Source organism: Hermetia illucens, chromosome 4 (assembly GCF_905115235.1).
Source record: "Hermetia illucens chromosome 4, iHerIll2.2.curated.20191125, whole genome shotgun sequence".
Taxonomy (NCBI): domain Eukaryota; kingdom Metazoa; phylum Arthropoda; class Insecta; order Diptera; family Stratiomyidae; genus Hermetia; species Hermetia illucens.
Window position 1 is genome coordinate 75,385,495 of NC_051852.1, and position 27,812 is coordinate 75,413,306.

The window sequence follows — 27,812 nt, forward strand, 5'->3', positions numbered from 1 at the left end:
TTGTAGATGAATTTTTTGTTATGCCTCTTTTCCGAAAACTGATTATGATGAGAACCCGATCAAATGCGACAAAAAGTTGGAGCACATTTACAAGAACAGACCAGCAAATGAATCAAAATAGAGGCGAGTTCAGTTCTAAGAACGTTTGAGATGAGAGTCTGCGAGCTTTGGGTTTGCATAGACAACCTGTACACAGTTGTATCTGGACCACGCTTCTGCAGTCATCACGAATTAATATTGTTTACATCTTTATTGAGGGGTTCAGAAGTTGCTGCGCGGTGCATGATGAAAATGAAGACTGGCCAATTTTGTTTCGTTTATAATACGTGGAAATTAAAGGTTTGGAGAAGCTATAAAAAATTCGGTTCTGGATCTATTGTTCTCTTATATATGTAATTTCATATGCACGTCTGACTAGTTTACCGGTCACTATTTTTAAGGTTTCGTATTACTTAAAATCTTATTAAAATCGGAAATGGCTGAACCGATTGTCACGAAATTTGGTGAGAACATGTGTTCTCTGTGTCCATTTGGTGTTGTGTTTTAAGGAGCCTCCCAATACATACGAAAGGAAGATATACATTTTTTTTCAGGGAATATAGTCATGCGGGGTATCAAATGAAAAGACTCGATTTTCGAAAATGATTTTATTTCCGATATTGATCGAAGCACAGGGGAGATAGGGCTCAAAATGTGTGCCCAAAAAGTGAAACTGGTCTCGTTCTCAGAACCTAGACACCCGAAAAATCTGAAGAAAATCACAAAGATTCAATTATATAAAATCTAGGCCTCAAAATACATCCCATTCCGATATCTGACAAATGAATTTAATCATAGTATATGACTATGTTTTAGAAATTTCCCGGAAAAACCCCCTTAGGTTCATCCCAGAAGTACAAAATTTAATATTAGCATAGGCGAATGTTTGAAGGCAATCCGACTAGTATTAACAAGGTTATATAGTGTATGACGTGATCATTATATAAAGTGAACTTATGTGAACGTCGGGGTTCATGGGGACACTTTAGTTTTTGTTTTGGCTTTTTTAGTTATTTGCACATCAGTGTCAATTACTCGAGGTGGACATGTGTATGCATATGTATGTGCTATTAAATCTTGCGGGTAATAACCAATATAATAAATATGTGTGTACCTGGCTATCAGCGGGTTTTAATCCACGTACATAACATACTTGTATGCTTTTGTGCAGGGAGTGTAGTGGAAGTGCGTGAAGATGTGTTAGATCAATTTAGATGCGCATGTATGCATGCATAGTCATGCGATAACAGACAATGTTTATTTATTTAGGATGAATACAGTATTTATGTGGTTGATATGTATGAATCTTTGCATTTGGCAAAAAATGACGAAATATTTCATATTCTTAGCTATATACGAATGGAAAATGGTGCATAGAGAGTTTCTCACATAAGATGAACACAAAATCTTTGTACCCGAGACGCTCTGCTTCCAATATTTTTCAATGTTTATGTGAATTTTCTCATATTCGCTTTTGTGTTTGTGACATATTACACTTCATTCGTTCATTTCATTCCGTTATTGGCCTGCTATAAAGTTGTTGATAATAGTACGTTCAATTTATACTTTTGTGTAAGGAAGCACAAAATTGGATTCCGAAAATTGATCAAATTTATGTCAAAAGTAAATCAGTTAAAATAGTTTTAGAATTGCGGGTAGGTAGGTATGACAATCTTCTACTGTGCATGCCGAAACGATTATTTTAAGGTTTTGTGTAAAACCGATCACGTGATAAGGTGAAATGGGGAATAAACAAAATTTGTACAAATTTCAATTGGAACAAGTCGGAAAACCGGAAGCTAGACGCTTCAGGTATGAAAGGTTTTGTGTATTTCTTTTATAAAGAGATTTGAGTGTGCATTTGTCTCATTAGCATGTAGCACGTAAAATATGCGTATATTACGTGAAAACAGCCACTTTCAAGTGATATTAACATTCATAGTCTTGAATTTGCAGAGGAGCGATAGTTTTGACCTAGTATAACTTTGTTGGTAATACTGCGATTTTCACCAAATTTGGCAAGATCGTGACCTATACTGTAGCCTACATTGCTGCAAAATTTTGTGATTCTAGGTTGAACGCAAGGGGGGTTTTCCTGTCAATTACTAAAAATTATAGTAATGTACTATTATTAACTTTATTTGAACAGGTACCGGTATGGAGGGTATTTCGGAGCCTAGGCACCATATAGTGGCAGCCTTCTGATTTTTTTCAGATTTTCGGTTTGGGAGTCTCTGAGAATGGGTTCGTTAAAAAATGACCACTTTCAACCCCACGCACTCCCCACCTTTTCAGCAAAAATCAAAACTAAGACTCTTTTGCATGTATGGGGACCCCCCCTTAAATTCGTCGTAAAAGGATGTACCTCACTATATGCGTGAGCGTTCACAGTTCCCACCTTTCTATCAAATGTGGTGCCAATCGCTATAACGGTCTCCGAGAAAAATGCGTGTGACGGACAGACAGACAGACAGACAGTAAACCGATTTTAATAAGGTTTTGTGTTTACACAAAACGATACGATTTCGATACCATTTTTATAGTACAATTTGTCTTTAGCCCCAAAATAGGCCTCAGTTTCAGCGATTACCTCTTCATCGGCGCTAATTTCTTTCCAGCGAGCGTTTTCTTAAGGTCTGAGAACAGGAAAAAGTGGCTGACGGCCAGATCTGGACCTTGCAATTTTAGGATCGTTTTCACTGATTTTTGACACGGTACATTGTCTTGTCGAAGCAGTACTTTCTTTCTCTTCACATGGGGCTGATTTTCCGCGATTTCATCCTCCAAGCGTTCCAATAACGCTATGTAATAGTCGCTGTTGATAGTTTCTCTTCTCAAGGTAGTCAATGAATATTATACCATGCGCATGTCAAAATACTGATGCCATAGCCTTGCCAGTCAAGTGTTTCGTCTTTGTACGCTGTGGAGTCGGTTCTCCATGTACAGTCCATTCAGATGACGATAGTTCTGATTCTAGTGTGAATTAATGGAGCCATGTTTCGTCCATTGTCACATATCGACGCAAAAATTCGTGTTTTTTATGTAGGAAGAGCTCCAAACACTGCTCAGAATCGTCAACTCGTAGTTGTTTTTGATCGATTTTGAGTTCGCGCGGCATCCACTTTAAACAGAGCTTTCGCGTACACAAACATTCATCCCCAATATGTCTAACAAGTTCCTTTAATATCTTTAGAGCCTCAGCTATCTCGGTCAACTTCACTTTGCAGTCAACGAAAATTATTTCGTAGCAATAGATACAACATCACTAGATGACATTTTATTCGTACAACTTCCAACTTGTAATTAATGTTTGAACGAAATTTTACTAAGTCTATGGAAAATGCAATTGCACATGCAACGTTGCGCATCGCACAATTGTTTGATAGTGTATGGGCTCTATTAGTGTAACGTTAAGTATAATATATATGAACAAAGCGTTTCTTATCAAATCATCTGGGAAAGTACCTGTGATATTCATACAATCTCTCGGTGGATAAAAGGATTAATTGGTATTTGTAATAAATTCATATTATCGCTTGTTAAATCCGCTTCTACGAATATTGCACATTTTTCTGTATTTCGCTGCATGAGTTAGAGAGCTACTGATTTCTCTTAATGTTTTTGTAGCTTCCCATTTTTCTCGAGCTTGCAGTATTGCTGGAACTGCCCGCCATCTACTGAAGAGCGGAGCGGAGCGAGATGTTACCCAAATTAGTGTGGCCCGCCGTTAGTAGTTGTCGTTGTTGTGTGATTGTCCTTAACCTCTGCAATTATTATTACATTTCTAAGGCCACTTTTGAAATTGGACTTTTGACTCGCTAAATCTATCAAATTGACCTACGAGTATATGCAGCGGTATGATTTGGTGAATGAACTATGAATGAAGTGGAAATTTCCAGGTGTCCGTGATCAGTTTTGTTATGTTATAACACTCGTATATACAGGTACGCATCATTCTGCGGTAATAGACAACGTTTGTTTACTTAGGGTAAACATTATATTTATATTTCGCAGGTTTGAAATATATGCAGGAATAGTTTGAATTTTTAGCTATATATATACGTATGGAAAAACATGCGTGGAAAGTCCCTCACATAAGAGGCACAAAAAATGGAAGTGTTCAGCTTTCGGTATTCCGACTTGATAAAAAAGCAGATTTTGAAAAGAACCTTGGCGGATGTTATTATAAACCTAGTTATATAAAGAGAAAGAAAAAGTTTTTTAAATTGTTGTTTGCGAAAACGCCTTTCCTAGGTCTAAATAGAGGGTTAATTTTTTTCGGCGTATTGAATTTCAGGTAAGACAATTTTTTTGTTGCCCCCACGTTGGGGTTGCCCTTCATGTTCGTTATGCATGTCGATGTTACGGAGATACTCGCACATCTCATCTATGGGTGTCCTACCTGGTTTACTGGTTTTACTGAGTGCTAGCCACATTTAGAAATTCAGAGTTTCCGAGAGCAAAAGTTTACGACTTTGCATGGGGACAAACAAGACATGGAATGATTCAATCGGAATTCCCATTATTTATCATATATGTACGCACAACACCGACAAAAAGGCAAAAAATATCTGGAACTTAGAAGGAGGGATCTGGGATTAAACTCTGGAGTGATGGGTTGCGAGATGCTTACTAGTGGCGAAAGGTTGAAGTTGAGATTTTAATGGTTAAACCAAAAAGACTATATACAGGAAGAGTAAATCCCGCAGGAAGGGGCACGGGATGTCACTATGTCCCTTTTGGGTAGGGACGAGTCAAGTAAGTGGCCCGTGACCCATGTGGTTAATGTATTCGTGCGTCCATCTCGTGTTTTTCGTCCTATCCTAACAGGAATGCATCCGAAAGATTGATCTTGGATGCATCTACTTATCTGCTCCTTACTTTCTAGGAGAGCAAACATGGTTCAATTTCTTAGAATTTCCCGTGTTTTTGCTTCCACAAAGCTTCCTATAGAGGAATTGTGAAACATCATTTGCTCAATGATTCCGTTAAGAACCATCACAATTAATTCAAAAAGAATATTTAAGGAAGCCCTGCTCTTGGTTCCCGTTAGGATGTGGCAAGCCATAAACAACTGTGCAATGTCTTTTGTTATGACAGATGCTGCCAAATGCTGGTAGCAACTCACAACCATGTGCTCGCAATCACGTGGGTGCACACAAATGCACCCATTATGCACGGAATATTTGTCGCGCAACTCCTACGTCGAAGCCATTGGTTTAAGTTAATGTTAATTTTGGTTCTTTCTAGCAACTCAGTTGCCACTGGAGCTGTAATTCGTACTGTATTGTGATCAAATATATTTTTAATTTTTTAGAACGACCAAAAACAGTTTCTTCTTTTTTTGAGGTTTTGTGTGAAACACAATCTTTTTATTGTAGAATGGACTCGATGTCTGTCTGTCCGTCTGTCTGTCACACCCGATTCAGAAACGGCTGGACAGATTGTCACGACAATTGATGAGAACGTGTGGTCTGTTGCTTCCTTTATATACAGCATTTTGGCGCCATTTTGTGTTAAATTTAGAGGGCTTCTCATACATGCGAATGGAGGGTGCAAAATTTCTTTTCACAGAATGTGGTCATGTTAGATATCAAATAAAAGGGCGCAATTAGTACTTTTGGAAACTGGTCCCATATTTGATCTCGGGTGAAATGTAGGGGAGTGAATACTCAAAATTTGACCCTCAAAATTTGTAAGTGAAGGATCTGAAAAAAAAAATGTGCGTTAGAATATATGATTTTCCGTCACCGATACAATTTCAGAGAATGTGCTGGGAGTTGAGTCCCCTGTATATAGTCGTCTTGGGCTAAACAAAATAAAAACAAAATGAGGCCTCACTCGTCCGGCACTATAGCACTGCTCGTTGAAAAATCAAATATGCGCCTTGTAAAGACCAATCTAAAGATATACACATGAAACCAAAATACCAAAGCAATTCTCATAGTTTTGTGGAACAGGCCTGGTCATCTGTGAATTGAATTGGGGTTTAAGGATACACTCGTGAAAGGCGAGTAAAAGGGATAGAAAAACGTGGGCTAGCAGCTTGAAAATTTCGAAACCTTACGTTAACAACGCCTCGGCTACGACCTTTGGCTATCGAAAATGGGTTATGATTGGCTTGTATGTATGGATCTTCCTCAGCAGCGATATCAAAGGCTCCTAGAATGCTTTCTTTCCTCAACTTGAGCGCTGATTTCAACGATATAAGCTGGATATTCTGGGCCTAAGTGAAGTTAGATGGTTGAACTCTGGAGAGTGCTTCTCCCCTCTAACGCAATATGCTTCTGTATTTTGGAAAGCCAAGTGCTAGCGGTGCCGGATTGTTATTGACAGCTAGCGCAAGGAGCGCTCTCTTGATCTGGGAGCAGCGGAGATTTCCCATATAATGGGAGGCCCTGGGGGTTTAATAAGAGTACCTCTGGATTTACGCCTCCGCTGCTTTGTCTGAAATCTGGGAATATATACAATTATCTCAACACCAAAGTCAAGTTGGGATTGTTTTATGCTAATGTTTTTTCTGTGTTGCAATACGGGAGTAACATATGAAAAGTTACCCCCATTGTTGCTCAAAACGTCTAAGCTTCGTGAACACTTGTCTGTGACATATCAACGGAGTACGCTAGGGGGTGATATGATCAGAAGGTGGATGTGGCAATGGGTAGGTCGTTAGCAGAACCTACATCTACTTTTTCACGGCGCGAGAGTTTCGTCAACCATACCTTACTTCGGAGGTTTCAACTTAAGGGATCATTCTAGGGTTAAACGTGTAAAATACGGCATCATTTTAAAATTATTATAAAAAAGAATTTGTAAAGTTTAGGTTAGTGCAGTAGTTAATTAAAGTTTATTAGATTTTTCTCTGTTCTACCCCGCGCACCAGAAAATCTTGTTTTGAGAAAAAGCCTTTGTTACTGATTTGTACTGTTCGAGACTCACTTCGAAATATGCTTATAGAATTAAAACGAAGATATCAACACAATGTTTTTGAACTAGTTCTTCTTGAACGCATTATCGAAATATGTAAAAAGAAAAAAATCGAAGAAAATAGTTTTGTCATTAGAATAACTCCTCAAGTGCTCTGTTCATACCGCCGTCTCAGTCGAGCGAGTTATGGGTTATGCATTAACCCTTTTAAAAAAACAAATGTTTAAATTTTTTAACAATTTATTTGGGCAGCGTTTCTGCCAAATTCTCGATTACAACTTCTGCTATTAATTTATGATTCTGACTTTTATACATTTTATTTCATGTTTACTCGAAAATGCACATCCGGCATGTGTTAGAAAGATATTTGATACAATGAACTTACTTGCTGGAAAAATGTATTTTATGTCGAATTTGGAAAAAGTGCAATTTACTATGATTTTATGTTTACTAAGGCGAAAAATGAATTGTAGGTAATTGTAAGATATTATATATATGATATATGTTGATTGTCGTTATGGGGACATAACTAGCGCTTTGCTGTCACCAACTCTTTCACAGATCATGCTTAGCATCAAGGCGTTGAGCGATATTTGAACCGGAAACCCATTTGCTTCTTAAGGAGGGACTTTTTCAGAAACCCCGTACAGTTCATTTGTGGACACTCTTGTCCCCTAGTTTCCTTTATTACTACCCTACATACCTCTAGTTAGTTGCTTTAGCACTACCTTGTACATTTTTCCCTAGGGTATGTGACAGCTTGTTTTTGCGAAAAAGCCTCGAACAGGAGGTTACTCCTTATTTTCTTTGATCCAGGCTTTAAAATCCAAGTAATAATTTTCGGGATTCGATCTCTTGCGAGTATAGCAAGATGTTTAGCGATTATTCGAATTGTTTCATTCTTATGAAGGAACGTGCGGATTATATTTCTGCGTTCTATTGATTTTGGTTCTTTCAAATTCAACTGGTGAACATGTAAGCCCAGATTGCCAGAATTACTGTTACATCCTTGATCCATATATTAATGCTTTAAGTTCATTTCCAAATTCAGCTTCAAGTTATGAGGACACGCCCTATGTCTCAGTAAGCGTTAGTCCAACTTTGGATTTATGTCTACTTTCGCCAGGTTTTCTGAAGTACGGTAGCTGAATATCACGCCTGTAGCGCAGGAACTCCTGCTCAAATTGAAGAAAGTAGAGTTTTGCGTGCCTTTGCACCGCTGTCGAAGAGCATATGCAAATTCCAAAAACCGACTCTTGCCCTTTTATGATAGCTGCAGGTCATAGCCAATGAGTCCATCCTTACCCAAAGCATTGATAACGATTCAATAACAAGAATAACAAGTCGGAAACTGGAACCTCGGCGCTTGAAGTATGATTGATTTTGTTGATCTTAAGAATATTTCTATCTGTCTGTCTGTCTATCTGGCTGTCACACTCGATTTACTCCGAAACGGCTAAACCGATTGTCACGAAATTTGGTGAGATATGTGTCTCTTTCTATGCAGCGAGTGGTGCCATTTGGTGTTGAGTTTTAAGGGGACTCCCCATATATGCGAAAGGGAGATGTACATTTTTTTCACGGAATATAGTCATGTGTGGTATTAAATCCAAGGGCTCGATTAGTACTTTTCGAAAATGATCTTATTTCTTATTGACCGAAGCACAGGCGAGATAGGGCTCAAAATGTGCGCCCCAAAAAGTGAAACCGGTCTCGTTCTCAGAACGTACCCAACCGAAAAATCTGAAAAAAAATCACAGTAATGCAACTATATGAAATCTAAGCCTCAAAATACATCCCCTTCCGATATCTGCACAAACTTAATAATAGTATATAACCATGTTTTAGAAATTTTCCGCAAAAGCCCCCTTAGGTTCATCCAAGAAGTACAAAATTTGATATTAGCATAAGCGATAATAATTCTGAAAGGTTTGAAGGTTGACTATTATTAACAAAGTTATAGAAGGTGTGGACACTTTAGTTTTTCTTTTTTGGCTTTTTTTAGTTATTTGCATATCAGTGTTAATTACGCGAGGTAGACATGTGTATGCATATGTATTTACTATTAAAGCTTGTCGGTAATAACCAATATAATAGATATGTGTGCATCTGGCTATCCACGAAAGCAAACATTTTTATTCTAACCTATAAAAATACAATGCTAAATTAACCTAACTTAAGTACTACCTTAACAGCCTAGCTTAATCTAAGGTATAATCTATGGCTTAAACTAACTTATCGCTAAGGAGTAAATGGAAAAAAATACATGTTATGATATCTGGAGGAAAAGTCGAAAAAAACCTCCATTAGTTGACTTTTTTATAAAAGCGGGCGGGCGGGGAAGGAATTAGGATGTGGGTTGGGATGGGGGGCATGCGGGAGGGGTTTGGGAAAGGAAGCTAGGAGTGGCGCTAAGGATGGGTAGGTTTAGTAAACTGGGATGAGGAGTAGCTACCGTTGTAGAAGATTACTCTACCGCCGGGGTCAAGAAGAAGGTTACGGGCTTGGAGAGATATGAGGATTTGTGGGAATAGATGAGTTCGTAGAAGATTCCCTTCGACGATCTCGATCTGCATGGCCTGGGAGATGAGTGGATTTGGGTGGGATCTGGATTTTTCCAGGAATTTGAGGGCATGACGGGCTAGGACTGCGTCGATGCGGGGCGTTTGAGAGGAGTCGTAGAGGATCTGGTTGGAGATGTATTTGGAGCGGTCTTCGTTCTTGTAGATGTTGGTACAATGGCGGAGGATTCTGCGCTCTTTGAGGCGGATTCGTTCCATTTGGTGAGGGGAAGTGTCGGACCAGAAGATGAAGCCGAAAACGAGGAGGGGACGGATAAGCTGTTTATAGCAAAACAGCTTGACTTTCTGAGGAGTTGGACTGGTGTATTTTAGGATTGGGTAGAGGGATTTGAAGGCACCTGTTGCACGGTTCAGTGCCTTCGTGATATGTGGGACGTGGGATAGGCGGGAGTTGATTGTCACCCCAAGGTAGGTGACTTCCTTGACGGTTGGGATGGTGTCGTTGTGGATTTTCAGGGATAGGGTTGAAATGTCGTTCCTCATTTTCGGCGTCATCTTAGCGGTACCATGGAATACGATGGTTTCGCATTTTTGTGGGTTCAGGGACAGTTTCCAGCGGGTGAAGTACCGGTAGAGCTCGTCCAAATAGGAATTCAGGCGGGCTTCACCGGCAGGGATGTTTCTGGTGGAGGTGTAGAGGATGAGATCATCCGCGTATTGAAGGATTCGGATTGGATTTGGGTGTGGAGTTGGTTTGGGAAGGTCTGCGGTAAACAGGGAAAAGAGGGTAGCGGAGAGGACTGACCCCTGAGGGATGCCAGCCGGGCTAGAATATGGGGAGGAGAGGTGATCACGGAGTTGGACTTGGGATTTCCGCCCATCAAAAAAGCTAAGAATTAGCTTACAGAGGTGCGGATGGAACTGGAGGACTTCAGAAAGCTTGTATGCGAGACCGTATTGCCATACGGAGTCGAAAGCTTTCTTTATGTCGAGGAGACAGGCTATGGTCGGAGCGTTCCGGTTGAGACCGAGAAGGACGTCCGATTTGAGTACGAGCAGCGCATGCTCGACTGAATGTTTGGGACGGTTAGCGAATTGGAATTGTGGGATGGAATGATTGGAGTCACAGTGCTCGTCGATAGAGAGTTTGATGATCCGCTCGAAAATCTTGGCGGAGGAAGAGAGGATTGAGATAGGCCTGTAGCTATCGGGATTTAGTGGATTTTGGTTTTTCTTGGGGATAGGAACAACCAAAGATGTGTTAGATCAATTTAGATGCGCATATATATATGTATGCATGGTCATGCGATAATAGACAATGTTTGTTGACATGTATGCGTATCTTTGAGTTTGGCAAAATTTTGTATTCTTAGCTATGTCTGAATGGAAAATCCTATATGCACGATTTTCCACATAAGATGTACAGAAAAGCTTTATAATCGAAGCGCCCAGCTTCCGGTATCCCGACTTATTTTATCATATTTCGCTAAATATTATTTCGTTAATGAACTTAGTACTATTGCTAGCAAAGAAATGAATTGCACACCAGGTGGTAGACTGACTGCTTTGTCCGGTAGATGTGCATGTCTTGGCAGTCAGCAATTTGTGGCAGGATACATTGTTGATTTAGATGTTGATAGAGCGTCGTCGCCTGCCGTCTGTCAGCACCTCAAGTGTGGTCGAGTATTCGTTGTGCTAACATTTGGAAAATGTTCGTTTGATTGGTTGAAGCTACTACCAATGTTCAAAAGCTTCAATGCGAACGGAGAGCACATAAAGATGTTTAAACCAAAGGGACCAAGCGAATTAAGTGATATTTAGCCAATTTGGCTTGCCTTATTAAAAGCTTATTTTGACATGGACTGTGTGAATCTTTGCGGGAATGCCTTATCCTGGTCTATACGAAACACAAGGTCAAGAGCCTAATCATTACTGGTTCGACGTTGTAACACATCCCTCAATCCCATTGTTCTTCCCACGAGTGTGCAAGCTAGCATAATTTGAATGGACATAAACCAATTTTTCCTTCATTCTAAAAACCTCGGGTTGCACACACAAAGTGCTATCGCGTTGAACTTGACTTTGGGCATTTTGTTGCGTCTGTTCGCTTCCCGGGCACGCTTAATTTCAAATGTGCTATAGTAGACAATTATTAAAATTTTGGTATTGTATGACATAAATAATTAAAATGAAAAGTCGATTCTAGCGTTTTTGGTTTCTGGAGGGATCGTTCTATATATATTCGTTATATATATATATCGCTCTTTATATTTCTATGTGCAGTTATGAAAACTCCAGGATATGTTTTGAAAAGCAGAATTTTTTATTCATCTAACGAACATTTCTGTTATACAATCGTATATTCACATCTCTCTGCAATTAGTCAAAATCAAACTTGCTCACAAGTTATGTACAAAACTCTAGTACGTATATACAATTACGGAACAATTTAGTTCTCTCTTCTTAAAGATACAATTTGGTGGTTTCTTCATAGATAAGGCAACTCAATTTTCAGTAGTCTTTATTGCTACTAATGACAGTTTAGTTTAAATATTAATAGTGCAAATAAATATCATTCAAAATCAAAACATTCTCTGGCGAATGCAAGCATATTTAAAACATATAAATATATGTCAATTGCAAGGAAATTATTTTGATATGGGGAACTTAATTAGTTTTACTTTGGTTTTGAAATCATCGGATACTTAATCGAATTGCATTGTATGCAGTCTTACGCTTAACTACGAGAAAAATATCGCCGCGAAAATTGATACAACGCTGAGTAACGTCAACGGATGCAAACAACTCGCGTTGCCCTCCACTAAAAAGAGAATCGGAATTTAAAGATAATTGGAAAAAAGCATTTACAACAATTGAAGTCGTCACCCATAATTTAATATAAATATGACAATATAAGCATAACAATAAGAATAGAAGTTGGTTTAGAAATCGGCCACCAAGTTTTAGGAGTCAATCCAATAGAGACCACCCACCTCAAAGTTTTCACACATATTAAATTCGAAACTCCATAGGAAAACTGCAAAACCATTCATACTTCGAAAACCCAATTTGTGTTCGCCACTAGTTCTCACCTATTATACTTACATTGTTCTGAAGTTGACTCCATGTTAGCCAATGGTTGTTCGAAGTCAATGTCAATTTCGGTTCTCTCAAGGAACTCAGTTTCCACTGGAGCTGGCGCTGTAATTCGAAGTGCATTGTGATTAAATATATTTTTAATTTTCAATAGACTCACCACTGAAAACAGTTTCTTCTCTCTTTTCATAATCTGTGCCAGGGATCGTTAGAATACATGTTACTGTAGCGGGAGATTCAATTTCATCCAAGGCTTTTTTCGAGGTAGCCGTAACATCAAAGGGACCCTTGGTATCCTTTTCCGCTTTTATTTCGGTACTAAGTTGGACCCCGTTTATTCTGGAAGATAAAGTGAATTAATAAGGTTCAGGAGTTGCGGAAATCAAATTTGAGAAAGGGAGCTTCATTTTTTGTTATTTTTAAAGTTATTGAATATTGTAAATTGTTACAGTATGGCCAAATGTGGTGGAGGGAATATATCCTCGACACTACAGGTTACATCCAAATCATCCAATTCTTTGTCGACTTCAGCTGCTAATTTGAAGTCACTTTCAGGTTCTGAAATGATCCAAAATACCCTTAAAACTTTCGAAGTACTATTCATCAATTCGTGGCACTCACTTATAATCTTCAATTCGGATGTTTTTTTGGACACACCCTGAAATGTTTGTACCGAACATGTATAGTTACCGGTCATATTCCATTGAGGATTAGTAATTGAAATGGCTCGGTATTGATCATTCTTTTCGGAAGAAGGCGAGTAGGTGGTGTCGATGTGTTTCTTCATAACGCCCTAAAACATTTCAATGAATTTTTCAGAATTCTATACAGTTTTGATTTACTGTCGACTTACCAGTGCGAAGGGTTTTTGATTTATTATCCATTGGTAGATATTTAGACCATTAAAGAGCCATTTAACTACTAACCCAGTTTCGTTTGGTGAGATATCGTATGCACAATCCAAAATTAAGGGCTTTGTTTTGTCATCGTCTAATATATATGAATTGGGAACTTGGAAATTTGTTATGTCCACCGCACCCGAAACTGTAACCAAATTGAAAAATTAGTTCAAAAGTTCAACTTCGAATAGCTTACATCTATTTAATAATCTATGTCATTTAGTAGAACCAGCGCCTTAAAATGAAAATCCGGACCCAAAGTGAACATTATGCTGGTTGCCCTACTATTTTGTTATGCGACATCTATTATGCAACAGCAATGGCTGGACGATTCCGTAGCCTACACAATGACGAAATCTATGAGCGATACCATGACCGTCCGGTTGTGGATAAAATCCGGCTCAATAGGTTACGGTGGGCGAGTCACTTAATTCGTATGGATGAAGATGATCCCACCCGGAAAGTCTATAAGGGCAGTATCTATGGTAGAAAAAGAAGACGAGGCAGACCTAAGATGGAGCGATGGCGTTGGTCAGGACGCCAGACAGCTTTTAGGGATATCGAATTGGTGGATCTCAGCGCAAAACCGGGATGTCTGGAGTTTCTTATTAAGGCAGGCCTAGACCGGATACCGGTTGTTGCGTCGTTGATGATGATGATGATGGAGTGGCGCCATTTTGTGGTAAGTCTAAGGGGGGCTCCCCATACATATGAATGGAGGGTGCAAAATTTTTTCCATAAAATGTGGCCATGTGGGGTATCAAACTAAAGGGCTCAATTAGTACTTTTCGAAACTGGTTCAATATTTGATATTGGGTGAAACACAGGACAGTGAGGGTTTAAAATATGACTCCCAAAAAGTGTAACAGGTCTCGTTCTCAGAACCTATCCAACCAAAAAATCAGAAAAAAACCATAGTGGTGCATCTCTACGAAATCTGGGCCTCAAAATACATCCGGTTCCGATATCTGCACAAATAAAGTTAATAATAGTATATTTCCAAATTTTAGAAATACACCCGCCAACCCCCCTTATGTTCATCTCAGATTTATAAAATTTGACATGGATATAGCGAAGGTGAAGTTTGAAGAAAATCAAACTATTATTAAGAAAGTTATAGGGTGCGAAACTTTGCCATTTTTTGTGAATTTCGTGCACTCTGTAACGTGTCTGACTTCATTATTACATATCAATTCATCAATACCACATCGAAATGAGTTCTTATGAATGGGGTCACAAAGAATTATTTTGTTTTAGTTTTTTAGTCATTTGTATATGAATTTCAATTACTGCAAAGAGACGTGTGTGTATGTAGGTATATAGTATATGCGTGCTAATGAACTTTGGGGGTAGTGCCTAATTCAGATAGATATAAGAAGTAAATCGGAAATATGTCTACGATCAATTTATATACGTGCATATATGTGTACAGTTTTCGGAAATAGGCAGTTTGTTTGTTAAGGGTGAGCGTAATATCTATTGCTCTAATTTGTACGTATGTCTCGTAGTTTGGAAAAATATGAAGGAATATGTTGAGTTTGTAGCTATATACGGATAGAAAAATGTGCGTTGAAGTTTGTTACATAGGATGAACACAAAACCTTTATACCTGAAGCGCGAGCTTCCGGTATTCCGACTTGTTGAATTTTTGGTGAAGCTGTAAGCAACAAAACTGTGATCAATCCTTCGTTCAGAATCGAGTCTTTCTCATGTAAAATAATTGCGCAAAGTTTGAACGAAATAGGTCCAGAGGTTTTCGAGACTTAAAAAAATTAATATTTGATCCATGAATAAAAATTCTTAAAAATTACATAAAAAAAATCGATTCCAGCTCTATAAAACTATTTGCCTGCAGCGCTCCAAATCATCCTTTTACTTCATCCTACGACGAATTCTCTCCTTCTTGAGTAGCAGCCAGCTTTAACTTTCATATGCGATTTTCGTCTTCGTCTTTCGGTCAACGAGATTCAGTTGTCCATAACTCGAAAAGTTTTGCTCTCAATAATATCAAATTTTCTAACAATATTTCTTATAAATTGCATTTTCAGAAAAAAATTTTTAAAAAAAATCTATCTCTCTACTCTTATTCCCTCTTAATAAAAAGCCCTTCTCTGGTAACATCGTAGTAAACAAACAGACGAATGGACAGTAAACTCTTTCGGTAATTGTTTTACACAAACCATTAATACACATCGTATGTACATATAATCATGTGTAGGGGATTCCTACGAAGTACATTTAGGTATGATTAGAAGCGTTCTAAGTGCGGTTATCGGTTATTTGTTCGGAAACAAATCTTAGTTTTCCCATTGGGGAATTTCTGGAATTCTTTAAGTGGGTATTTCCTCATGCACATGTGTGAGATGTTGAATTCGGAGTTGTGCTGCAGTAACCATACTACAAACAATGCCTGTATCAATTGTCACCCGATTCTGTTGCCATTCTGCCCTCAGAATGTGCAAGGTGGCGTCTAGTTGGTGTTGATTACAAATATACAGAGTTTGGAGGTGTTTGTTTGATTTCAGAGGAAGTGCCTCTTATCAGTTGTTGACACAGGAACCGTCAGCGTATGCATGATCGGCACTTAGAACTCGCAGTTGCCACCAAATTCATTGCCATTAATTCGTTTGCATAGAAATCTGATCAGGTGGACCTCTTGTGCAGGAGATAATTCATGGAATGTTTCCTTTCGGAAACTTGATTCGCAATTCTCAACTAATTATAGGAAAGCGTATACGCAAGACTTCTGATATACATATCAGAAGAGCATTTTACTTTATTTCCCAGAAATTATCCCCATTGAGGAGTTCTTAGGCTCATTTACAACGAGCACTGAGTAGCACTCCGCGTCTTGAGTTTCTCTTCTGTAAGTCGGGATTATCCAATATCAGTTCTCATTTAACAATTCAGCAACCATCCATAGCTTAGAAGCGGAACTTTTGGAAGTTTTCTCTTCAGAATGCATTTAATTTGCCATTACAGCAGTTTCCCGCGGGCTTGTTTCTAAACATTTTTATTAGGGCAACTACAACTTGAAATTTGCGTTTAAATTCTGCACAACCTTACTATCTTACTATTATACAAAGACGCAAATGAATGGGTAGTAAATACCAAGTCATCCTACGACCAGCTACATAGCCGCATTATAACGGTTAACCATGGCTAAACAAATTTCTTTGCGCGTCTGTCATGGTTCAAAGTTCAAGCTGTCCTCATGAGGGGCGAACGCTGCAGGCGACCAATGAAGTCAGCTTTAACAACACATTTTTAAAGAAATGGGAAATAAAGTATAAACCGAAAACTCGGCTGTGAGAGCACATATGAGAATATTTCGTTATACGACGATTTCATTTATACGTAGTTAGTAGGTTATAGCGGATAAGAATTGATATCACACTGTTCATCTTAATTGGATATTGGTAGTCTCTGCTGTTTTAAGATACAGTAAATTCAGTAAATTTGACCTGCTACAGCTTTGTTAATAATAATACGATTTCCTTCAAAATGTTCAATATCACGCCTTATATTGGTGATTCTAGGACCAACTTAGGAGCTTTTCAGTAGAGTTCTAAAATATGGTAATATGTATACTCTTATTAACTTTATTTGAACAAAGATGATGAGCAATATTTCGTGGCCAAGATTTTATAAAGACGCGTCTTTGGATATTTCGGAATCCTGTCTAATTTCAATTTTGTACTTTTTAACCTCTCATTTACAACTTTGCAACCGTTCATGTCGGTTCGTAAAGTATTAGAAGAAAGTTTTCATTTCATGTGTAGAGTAAACGGGTATATTCGGAAAAACGCATTAAAACCTTCCATTGCCTTGTATGGGGTATTTTCTCCAACCAGTAACACAAAAATCGACCTTCTCTTAACTGGAATTTCTTATGGAGCATAGATAGGGTGTAATATTTCTCAAATCTCCGATATTGAAAATGATGATTGTATAATACTAAATAATCATCGCATCAATTGCTGCGAGACGCTAACATACGTGATTCGAAAACAATGACTTGTTGGTAGAAAAATTAGTGGTTTAAACTTCCGATATATCCGGTGTATTAGTTAGCGTTAGACTTGATCCTGCGCGATGGTTTTAAATATATCTTGGTTAGCAATCTTTATGATAGTGGTTTCACAATTATCACACTTTCCACGCTTCGAGTATAAAGGGCTTTGTTGTTTTTTTATGTAAGAACATATGATTATAAGGTGTTTCCAGATATTTAGCTCATAGTGTATATACGTTGAATATAACCGATATTCAATTCGATGTGACACTGACATTTTATCTCGAAAGGATTAATAATTTGACGGGAAAGGTAACTTTGACCTACTTTGTTAATATTATAATAGTCGGATTTGTACCAAACTTTTCAATATGTTGCGTCCTATTAAAGAACAGCCCTAAAGGTGTGCTTTGCCTTCAGGAAATTTTTTGGTACACTGACTAAGAGGGCGAACTTGCTAGTCGAACATGTATAACCGGTCAGCTGAAAAGTCATCGACATCGCTTTGGCATTCTCTGGCGAAATGGATTCTGTAAGAGAGTGTGGGGTATCGAATGATACCAAACGCGCAGACCTCAGGAGCTTCAAATTGATAATGGGCATGGGAACACCTCCGCGGAAGACACACAAAGTAACGATGAACGCAATAGTCACGATCCTCCAGAGGCCCATCAAATCAATTATCGGAATTCAGAAAACACCTATGTGATCACACACAGGATGAGTGAAAATAAAGAAGAACGGCAAATGCACTCCTCAGCCGAGCTTTGAAGTCTGATTTAACTTCAGGTTGGAAGCTCTGTAAAACAGGACAAGGTCGGCTAAACGGCTTCGAAGTTAAAAAATAGTTCAAATAGATTCTTGTGAAAGAACGTAGCCAACAGTTGGAGAACTTATTTGTACTGAGTGGGAGAAGCGTAGAAAGCGATAAGGAAATGGTAAATCGTGAGGTTAAAGTGGATTTCAAGAGCACTTAGCAGCATCCAAAATCATAGCTCAGGGACGATAACCATATACAGCATTTATTCTTCTCTTAGTAATAGAGGTAATTGATGATCTGGACCCAACTGGTGCTTGAGAAAAGGAGTTAGGCTGAACGCAAGAAGCATTGGACAAGTTACAATAACGTTAGGTGGGACAACTACACGTTACCAATTTATTGACGGTGTAAATTCAAGTGGTACAGACATACTCTGTCCTGATCACCAAAATAGAAAAAGGGTCGACAAATGGCCACGAGTCTTTTGGAATTACAACAATAATAATCTTTACCCACGCCGTGTAAGGTGGATTGGATTTAGGGATGTTTTTAGAAAACCCTATTATGGAACGGGCCTTACGGTGAAATGACTAAATGTGTGCTAAATGTTTCTAGCAGATGAATCTTGGCGACAAAAATGGCATTAAAATATGTTATGACAGTTAAACAGCGTTATAAATATTAAATACTAGTACAATGCCGACTGAAATAAACGACTCTGATGTGAGTGCCGAGGTACTTGAACATCATTGGCGATTAAGTGAATGGCAAACTGACTAGTCAAGGGTCTGGTTCCACAATGGTGAGACCCAACCCATCATTTGGTGTGAGCTCCTCTACTACCAAGTCTACTCTGAAGGAAGAAGTTGCAAGGATTCCCACAGCCAAATAGAGAAATTTATAAAAACAAAATCTATGGAGGCCCCTAAATTTGCATTTTCATTGCTGCTTAAGAAGAGAGACATGAAAATTCTGGTCGGTATTTGAACCAAACGCTGCCTACTAAAATACGACCTGTAGAAAATTGGTGTGTTGGTCTCACCTATATGTACCCAACGAGAGGATGAGACGGACCTAAATCCATATACAGCTGCCTGGCTTTAGACGATATATTTCGCAAATGTTTGGAGCACCTCGCTTCGAACTAATCAATCTAAGTATCCCGAACCCATGCCCTCAGTCAATGGTGAACTAGGGCATGAAGTTGATTCACGCATCAGTAACACTTGGATGAAGTGACATGAGAAAACGTTTCAAATACGCAGTTCGAGCCAGCGAGAACTCAATGCTATAAAAAGCGACAGGGCGATTAACTTTGCGTTAGATTCAGGATTCTTTTGTTGGTGTAATGATTGATGACATGGTGCAGTTCGTAATTAGTTGGGAGCCTAGTCCCTTATGTCCAGTTGTCGTGGTCGGTTGGTTTGGTTGATGACAATTTCACGGTTGTGGTCTCTTGCCAAATAGATCATGTTCACTTCTGTAATCTCATTATCTTACTTACAGTTGATTGTAAATTTTTCCAATGATTATTGCTCGGTTTTCTTTCACAATTCGACAGTTTCGAGGTTGTGTGTCGTTCATCATCATCAACAACGGCGCAACAACCCGTATCCGGTCTAGTCCTGCCTTAATAAGGAACTCCAGATGTCGCGGTTTTGCGCCGAGGTCCACCAATTCGATATCGCTAAAAGCTGTCTGGCGTCCTGACCTACACCATCGCTCCATCTCAGGCAGGGTCTGCCTCGTCTTCTTTTTCTACCATAGATATTGCCTTTATAGATTTAATGGGCTGCATCATCCTCATACATACGGATTAAGTGATCTGCCCACCGTAACCTATTATCCACATCCTGACGGTCATGGTATCACTTCATAGATACCGTAGATACCGTAGAGTTACTCGTCAGTAGGTGTGTCCGGTTACCGTAGAGTTACTCGCAATGGGAATAATTTTGATTGCTTTCTTCGATTGGCGTTTAAATTTTTCACAAATCCGTCAATTAGTGGCAATTTCCCCCATTCACCGTCGTTCCAGACTATGATTGGTTTCTGGAATATGCGCACGCTCTTCGACAACGGTGTTGAGGGTCCTCTAACTGCACGTCCTCTCTAGCTCGAGCGAAAATTCTAACGATATGAGCATATCGATATTCTGGGTCTAAGCGAAGTAACATGGTGCGAATTTGGAGAGTGCTCCTTTTTCTCTTGGGACAATATGCTTTAACAATCAAGTCAAATGGTAGCAGACGTGAATCCTGAGTCGGATTGTTACTGTCGCTATGCAAATCGTACTCGATTGACTTAGAAGCCGGTTTCCGACAGACTTCTGATTGCAAGATTCCGGTCCAGGTTAAGGAGCATCATGGTTGTATAATAGTATGCGGAGGTGTGATGGGGAAACACGGTTTTGAAGGCCGTAATGATAATGTTGAAAGAATTTCTGCATCTCCACCACCTTGTCATTGATGGAACATCGTTCCAGCACAGTGCTTGCCATAAGAGCAGTTCAGTTAAAATTGGCAGATACCGTACGACCAATCAGATTGAATACTTTGCGATCAGCAGCAGACCACCGTGTCATTGATGGAACACTGTTCGAGTACAGAGTTTGCCATAAGGTCATTTGAGTTCCAACTGACAGACACTGTACGAGCAATCAGATTGACCACAGATATTACGATCAGCAGTAGATTTAAGAGTTGTCTTCTAAATGTGACTAACAATTAACATCGGGCCTGAAAAGGATCACCATCTGATTGTCACTTGCGTTAACATCGATCGCTTATATGATCTAGTTGTCGCTTAACATTAGGATAACTATTGTATTGATTTGACGGCAGATACATCAAGTAGTAGCCTGAAAATATCGATAAACATTAATTGCCATAAAAATGTACTCTTCTCGCGTGGTACGCAGTAGGTCGGCCCCCTCCCGATGGGACACCACAAAATCTGGCTGACTGTGGAATCATGGAAGCGAAACGACAAACGGAAGAAATTGAAGGCTCTATTGACCGCTACGAATGATGGCGGTCGTGACGCGCTTGAATTCCGATCATCATCATTAACGGCGCAACAACCGGTATCTGATCTAGGCCTGCCTTAATAAAGAACTCCAGACATCCCGGATTTGCGCGAGGTCCATTAATTCGATATGCCTAAAAGCTGTCTGGCGTTCTGACCTACGCCATCGATCCATCGCAGGCAGGGCCTGTCTCGTCTTCTTTTTGTACCATAGATATTTCCCCTATAAACTTTCCGGGCTGGATCATCCTCATCCATACGGATTAAGTGACCCGCCCACGGTGCCCTATTGAGCCGAATTTTATCCTCAACCTGACGGTCATGGTATCATTGATTTCATCGTTATGTAGGCTACGGAACTTCCATCTTCATGTAGGGAGGCAGAACTTCTTCGGAGGGTTCTTCTCTCGAACGCGGCCAATTTTGAACTGAACTCAGATACCGGGCGAAATCTCCGGAACTTAAAAAATATGATGGCGCGAAATCTCAAGTTCTTCATCGAGGAAAAATTTCCAAGGAATTGGAGATCACTAATGGAGGTTTCGCCAGAGTTGCATTTTCTCACCGATGTTATTTCTTCTTATATTGACGGAGTGCTTGAACTTTTCAACGAAATTACACTGGAACTCGCCATTACAATAACTTCAAAATCTTCAATGCGAGTTCGATAAAAAAACAGCTAGGAGAAAATAGAAATTATATAGGTCTCCCTATATAAGCAACAAAACTGCTTAAGTCGGCGGCAGGAGTCTGATATACAACAATTTTTGGGCGGGCTGTCCACTACTGCATCTAATGAATATTCTCTCTGGAAAGAAGCCAAAAAGATCAATAGACCAACGTTCAGGGAGTTTCCGTTAAGAGCTATCCTAGGGAATTGGCTAAAAGTAATGAGGAAAAACCAGAGCATTCGTAGCTCCCCTGGAAAAAGTATTCAAACCAATCGATCCCCAAATGTCAGATGCTCTATTAGCCCAACTCGAGCCACCTACAAACATCCTTAAAGAAGTTCAAAGTATAGTTAAGGGAAAAGTTAACCGCATAAGACTCTGGGCTACCATTTCACCATTTCACTTCTTTTATGTTATCATAAAACACTCTTGTATTTTTTTTGATTTCGGACTAAATATACATGTAACGATAATGTATCTATTAATACCATCCTGAATTTTATTATTGATTTGCTTTTTTTTGTTTATCATAATTGCATAATTCTAACACTCTTCATCTATCGGCTCTTGAATATTTCATTGTTTTCACTCCGCTACACTGTTGTCTTTGGCACTGTTAGCTGATCTACATAAGTACTATTTTGTGTGCTATTTTGGATGTTTACAGAAAAGCTTTATTAATATTACACAGCCTACCTAATTAAGGTTTTGTGTAAAACCAAGCCTTATTAAAATCCGTTTACTGTCTCTCTGTCCGTCACACAAATTTTTCTCGGAGACGGTTATAGCGATTGACACCAAATTTGGTGGAAAGGTGGAAACTGTGAACGCTCGCACATACTATAAGTTACATTCTACTACGTCGAATTTAAGGGCGGGTCCCCATACATGCAAAAAGGGGTTGAATTTTTTTTCCTACCAAATATGGTCATGTCATGTGTCAAATGAAAGATCTCGGTTAGCAGAAACTACCAAACCGAAAAATATGAAAAAAATCAAGAGGCTGCCACTATATAAAAATAAATACCTTCCATACCGATATCTCCTCAAATAAAGTCAATAATAGTATACTGCTATAATTTTTAGTAATTGGCAGCGATGGATGTATATATTATTATATTAGGTACAAATGGAACAAATGGCCACTCAAATGTTTTTATAAAAGGACTACACAGAACCTTTCATACCTGAAGTGTCCATTTTCCGGTTTCCCGACTTGTTTTAAACTCAGTTATGTGATCAGACTAATAATTCTAGGGCCGGATGAGCAGTAGTGGAAAAGCGCTTATACAGCAATTTGGAGCAATTACACATTTAAAATGTGCAAGATAAATTTGCTAAAAAGTATCGAGTGGTTTGCGAATGAAAGCAACTTTTCGTTGAGTTAGATGATTTAGATTTCTTTCTCCTGAGCTAAGAGACGTTCAGCAGTTTCAGGAATTTCTATCACCTACATATATTGCCGAAAGAGTCTCTAAACTTTTATTTATAGTCAAAATTCCAACTATTGACTTAAACTAACCAGAAATTTATAAAAAGATTGGGACGGAGTTATCTTAGAAGCAATATTAATACCATATTTTGGGAAGCAATTGAAATCGCATTTGCCTAAAGTAACAACTTTGGAATTTAGATCAAATACTGACATTCATGTTTATGGAAATTGTAGTTATTGGAAGTTTAACGTTGAAAAAAGGAAAAAATGCACAACGCTCTCATACAACAGCGGGAGTACGAGTTAGATTCACACTTGAGTATCCCATCGAAATATCTTATTCAGAACGTTAGACATTAATCCTTTCTATTTATTTCTTAAGACTTCTCTTCCATTCTTTATAGTCTGAGGAATATTCTAGAGCCGCTTTTTCTTTAAGAAAAGTTGTTTTGAGGCGATGGATTAAGTACTCAAGAGGTCTATCAACGGTTGCGTTAATTAGATTAGTTTTATGAAACGACTGGCGACGGTTTCTTGTTGATTTCCGCATGGATTATGTTACAGGCTGTAGAGTACAAGCGTTTGAGTAATATTTAGAAGAAATTAGTAAATTATAAATCAACATCATATGACTCTACTTTTCTCCTGCATGCATATGCAGTATGAATAGTATTTACATCCCGTTAAAGTTTATTTTCATATCGAAGTTTCCTCCTCTCTTCAATCGCTTTCAGGATTTCCATACCCTTTTTAAAGTTTTATGTGAACCGAAAACTTATTAAAATCGATTCAATGTCAGTCTGTCCGTCAGTCTGTCTGCCTATTTATCACACCCGATTTACTCGGAAACGGCTGAACCGATTGTCACGAAATTTGGTGAGAACGTGTGGTCTGTGTATCCCTTTATATGCAACGAATGGTATCATTTTGCGTGGGGTTAAGGAAGGGCGGGGGAGGGGGGAGTTGTCTGCCATTATTAAACGAAAGGCTCATTAGTACTTTTCAAAAATGACATTGGGTGAAACGCAGGGGAGCGAAGAGTCAAAATGTGTGCCTCAAAAAGTGAAACAAGTCTCGTTCTCAGAACCTTGGATCGAACAACCTGAGAAAAGTCACAATGATGAACCTATACAAAAACTAAATCTCAAAAAACATTCCATTCCGATATTTGCTCAAAAAAAAGTTAATAATAGCATGTTACCATTTTTTAGAAATTTACCTGAAACCCCCTTCAAGTTTATTCTAGAAGCACAGTATAAGTGATAATATTCAATCACACAATTCTGGAAAGGTTGAATGCAATCCAACCACTACTTTACTAGCAAGGTTGTGTACTCCACGTGAATTCATTGCACATCGATATGTGTGAACGTCGTCATCATATAAATTGAACTCACAACACACGCCATCTATTGAATAACGGCCGCACTAATTTGAGAAGCAATTCGCTCCGCTCCGCTCTTTGGCAGAAGGTGGGCTCGCGGCCACTCATTAGTTGAAATCAGTCTGCACCAGTGCAAACCTGGCGCTTTCGAACAACAATTCATACCCTTGTCTAGTTTAGAATTAAACATAGTAGAATAAAATTCCGCTTGTAGTCGACTTCGGTCACGGTGCTTCTCAGCCTGGAGGTGCGAGGCAGCGCCTGAAGAGATCGTCTCCACCTTGCGATCGAACCCCACCAGCCGCAAACATTTTTATGGGTAGTTTTCCATCCAGATTGATTTAGTTACGTTAATACCAGTACCATTATTCAACTTTTGTACTTAAATATGTTCATACATATGTATGCTTCGGTACATGCAGTAAAGTAGAAATATTTAATGTAAGTGCGTATATATAACATATATGTACACACCAGCATATGGTAATAGACAATATTTGTTTAGAATGAGCATAATACTTATGGCTGGAATATGTACATATATAACATATATATAACAATTTGGAAATGTATATATGATGGAATATTTTGAATTTGTTCCTCACATAAGATGAACACAAAACCTTATACCGGAAGTGCCTAACTTCAGATTTGCCACTTTTTGAGCTAGAATTCCCGAAAATGTGAAAAAAGTCATTTTGAGAAAAACGAGAAAGGTCGCGCCAATATGGAGATATTTCTCACCTTTAATTACTAACAAATTACAGTTACAACAAATCCAAATGCACTCGTAGTGTAGTAGTGTGGTTTATAAATACGCAATTTACCTTGCGCTTTGAGATTATGTAAAGACAAAGCGATTACATCTTGGGCGCTTGAACCCGAGCTTGTACCTGATAAACGCTCGGTTTCATGTTCATAAAATCTAAAGGAACACGCATTTCGCTTTGACGTTTTTAACGATCTATGTAATAAAATAAGTCGATTCTGAGAACTTCCTAATGTTATTTCCCCCCTTAAGCACAACAGAAAATGCATGTAAAGGTATTCACAGGCCACACGTTTCCGCAAAATTACGTGATAATGGGTTCATCCGGTTCCGGAAAATATTGGCATTCAAGTCACCAAATCCGCTGGAATTTTCCTCCGTTCAGGGCATGTTCCGAGAGAAGTACAAAGCCTTTATACCTCATATGTGTCGAGCTTGCTTCAAAAAAAGAATGTTGGGGCGTACTGAATACAGGCTGTGTCTGCCTACAATTAATGCTTTAATAGCTTCGGCATACTTAGTTTACATCTCAGCCCACGAACGGCAGCAGAAATGCTGCACGTTTATCTTGGAAGACTTGAGATTAGGTGGAGAGTATAATCCAGTGAAATTAAAAGCTTCCAAATAATGACGAACTCAAGTCAGCAAAATGCCCATCCGTCAGATAGATTTGTTTCCCCAGCTGAAAGATTTCGGAACGTATCTGGAGCGACGGCTGATATGGAAGAAATATACTGTATCGAAAATATCACAACTAAATTTGAAAGCGAGGAGTGTGAACTGGCTTCCCCGCAAAAGATCTAAACTGCAATTAGAATGTGAACTTTAATGGTGCAAAACTGTTATCGTCATACGAGGCCCGCCCAGCTCTGAGGATCAGCGGGTTCCTCCAACGCCGTTTTACTACAAAGAACTAGATCAAAGACGAAACTGACAACCTAGCAAACATGTATTCGCACGTATGAAATGATTAATAAGATGATTAATAATAGGTTTAATTAAATTAAAAATAAATAAATTAAATTAAATTAATTCCACAAAATTCAATTGGCAAGCGAATTTATATGAAGTTATATCCAATGTTTCCTCCGCAATTAGGAACATCCTTCGAAAATCAGGTGTTATAAGGGATTTATTGACCTAGGTTGCTTATCGAGCAGTTGCAACATTTGGCCGACTGAAATGTAAGGAAGTCATTGTAGGTACAATATATTGACTGAAGTTATAGATTTACATATTTCAGTGTCATATAGTGGTTGGGAGTTACATATATATATCAGCACCATATTCGAATCTTAACGAAAGAAATCAGAAATTGCACTTATTATTGAAATGTTAGGTAATATGGAGTGATTTTATGGAATTATCCGCTGATTAATTGAAGTTGAAAGCACACAGTTGCGGTAATAAAACATTAACATTTTGAAATGTTTTATAAATTTTTAGGTAAATCATCAGAAAACGGTTTTCTAAAAATAAACTTCAACTTTCAAGTTCTGGATGGAAGTCGCGACGTAAGCCGATAAAAGCTGTGTGGTATGGTATTATGTATACCGAAAGTCATATGTCTGGAAATAGACAGAAAATAGAGCGAAAAATTAGGTTGATGATGCTATACGCCTCCATAGAGTAAAGACATTATACATATATACATATATGTTTGCACATTAGTATCCTTGCTCTGTAAGTGCGTGCAGACATACATATAAGGGCAGTTGTTTGGCTTGGAGATCTTGACCTGCATGATTTTGGATTCATCCCAGCAAAAACAATGCTTCCGGTGAAGTCGGTGTTCTGACTTTTCGTTGGTTACGCAAGAAATCACAGCTTCCTGCTCGTCAGTGATGTGGTGGCGTAAAAGAAAAATTATGTTTGTTTACAGCTTCAGTTTTTGGTGATGCAGAATGTTTTCAGATGAATTTAATAGCTTATTCATCAAACAATGTTTTTAATAGAAATATGTAATATTCAGAGTTGGAGGAAGGGCGGTGTTTCAAGAATTTCAGGATTAATTTTTTTGTACTTAAAGGAGAACTTATGCAAAGATGAACTGTCCATTGAAAAGATACGACAGCTACTATGTAGAAAAGTAAAGATTCGAAAATTTAATAAGGGTTTATGTAGAAATTATAAACATTTGGGGTGGTGTTATGAACGTTCTAGGAGAGGATGGAAAAGATGGTTATAGCCGCAGGAAATGAAATTTACCTTCAATGAAGTATTCCAAGGACATCCGCTTACGGGCCTCTACAGTAGCACGGTTCTAAA

At 38.6% G+C, this 27,812-nt stretch overlaps 1 protein-coding gene and 1 long non-coding RNA gene across 2 annotated transcripts in view; one reads left to right on the plus strand and one right to left on the minus strand.

Moving 5' to 3' along the window:
• Positions 1-215: 215 nt before the first annotated feature.
• On the plus strand, positions 216-27,301 carry LOC119656044. The gene is made up of 4 exons (XR_005249983.1): positions 216-339; positions 26,643-26,728; positions 26,788-26,883; positions 26,991-27,301. It is a non-coding gene; the product is annotated as an uncharacterized LOC119656044 (long non-coding RNA).
• LOC119654392 overlaps positions 11,791-27,812 on the minus strand; it is a 34,126-nt gene continuing 18,104 nt past the window's right edge. Inside the window, exons 2-7 of the mRNA XM_038059766.1 lie at positions 13,438-13,628; positions 13,206-13,377; positions 13,034-13,142; positions 12,745-12,923; positions 12,594-12,689; positions 11,791-12,309 (exon numbers count right to left, since the gene is read on the minus strand). Coding sequence (XP_037915694.1) covers positions 12,230-12,309; positions 12,594-12,689; positions 12,745-12,923; positions 13,034-13,142; positions 13,206-13,377; positions 13,438-13,628 — 827 coding nt within the window. The 3' untranslated portion in view covers positions 11,791-12,229. The remainder of the gene's footprint in view (positions 12,310-12,593; positions 12,690-12,744; positions 12,924-13,033; positions 13,143-13,205; positions 13,378-13,437; positions 13,629-27,812) is intronic.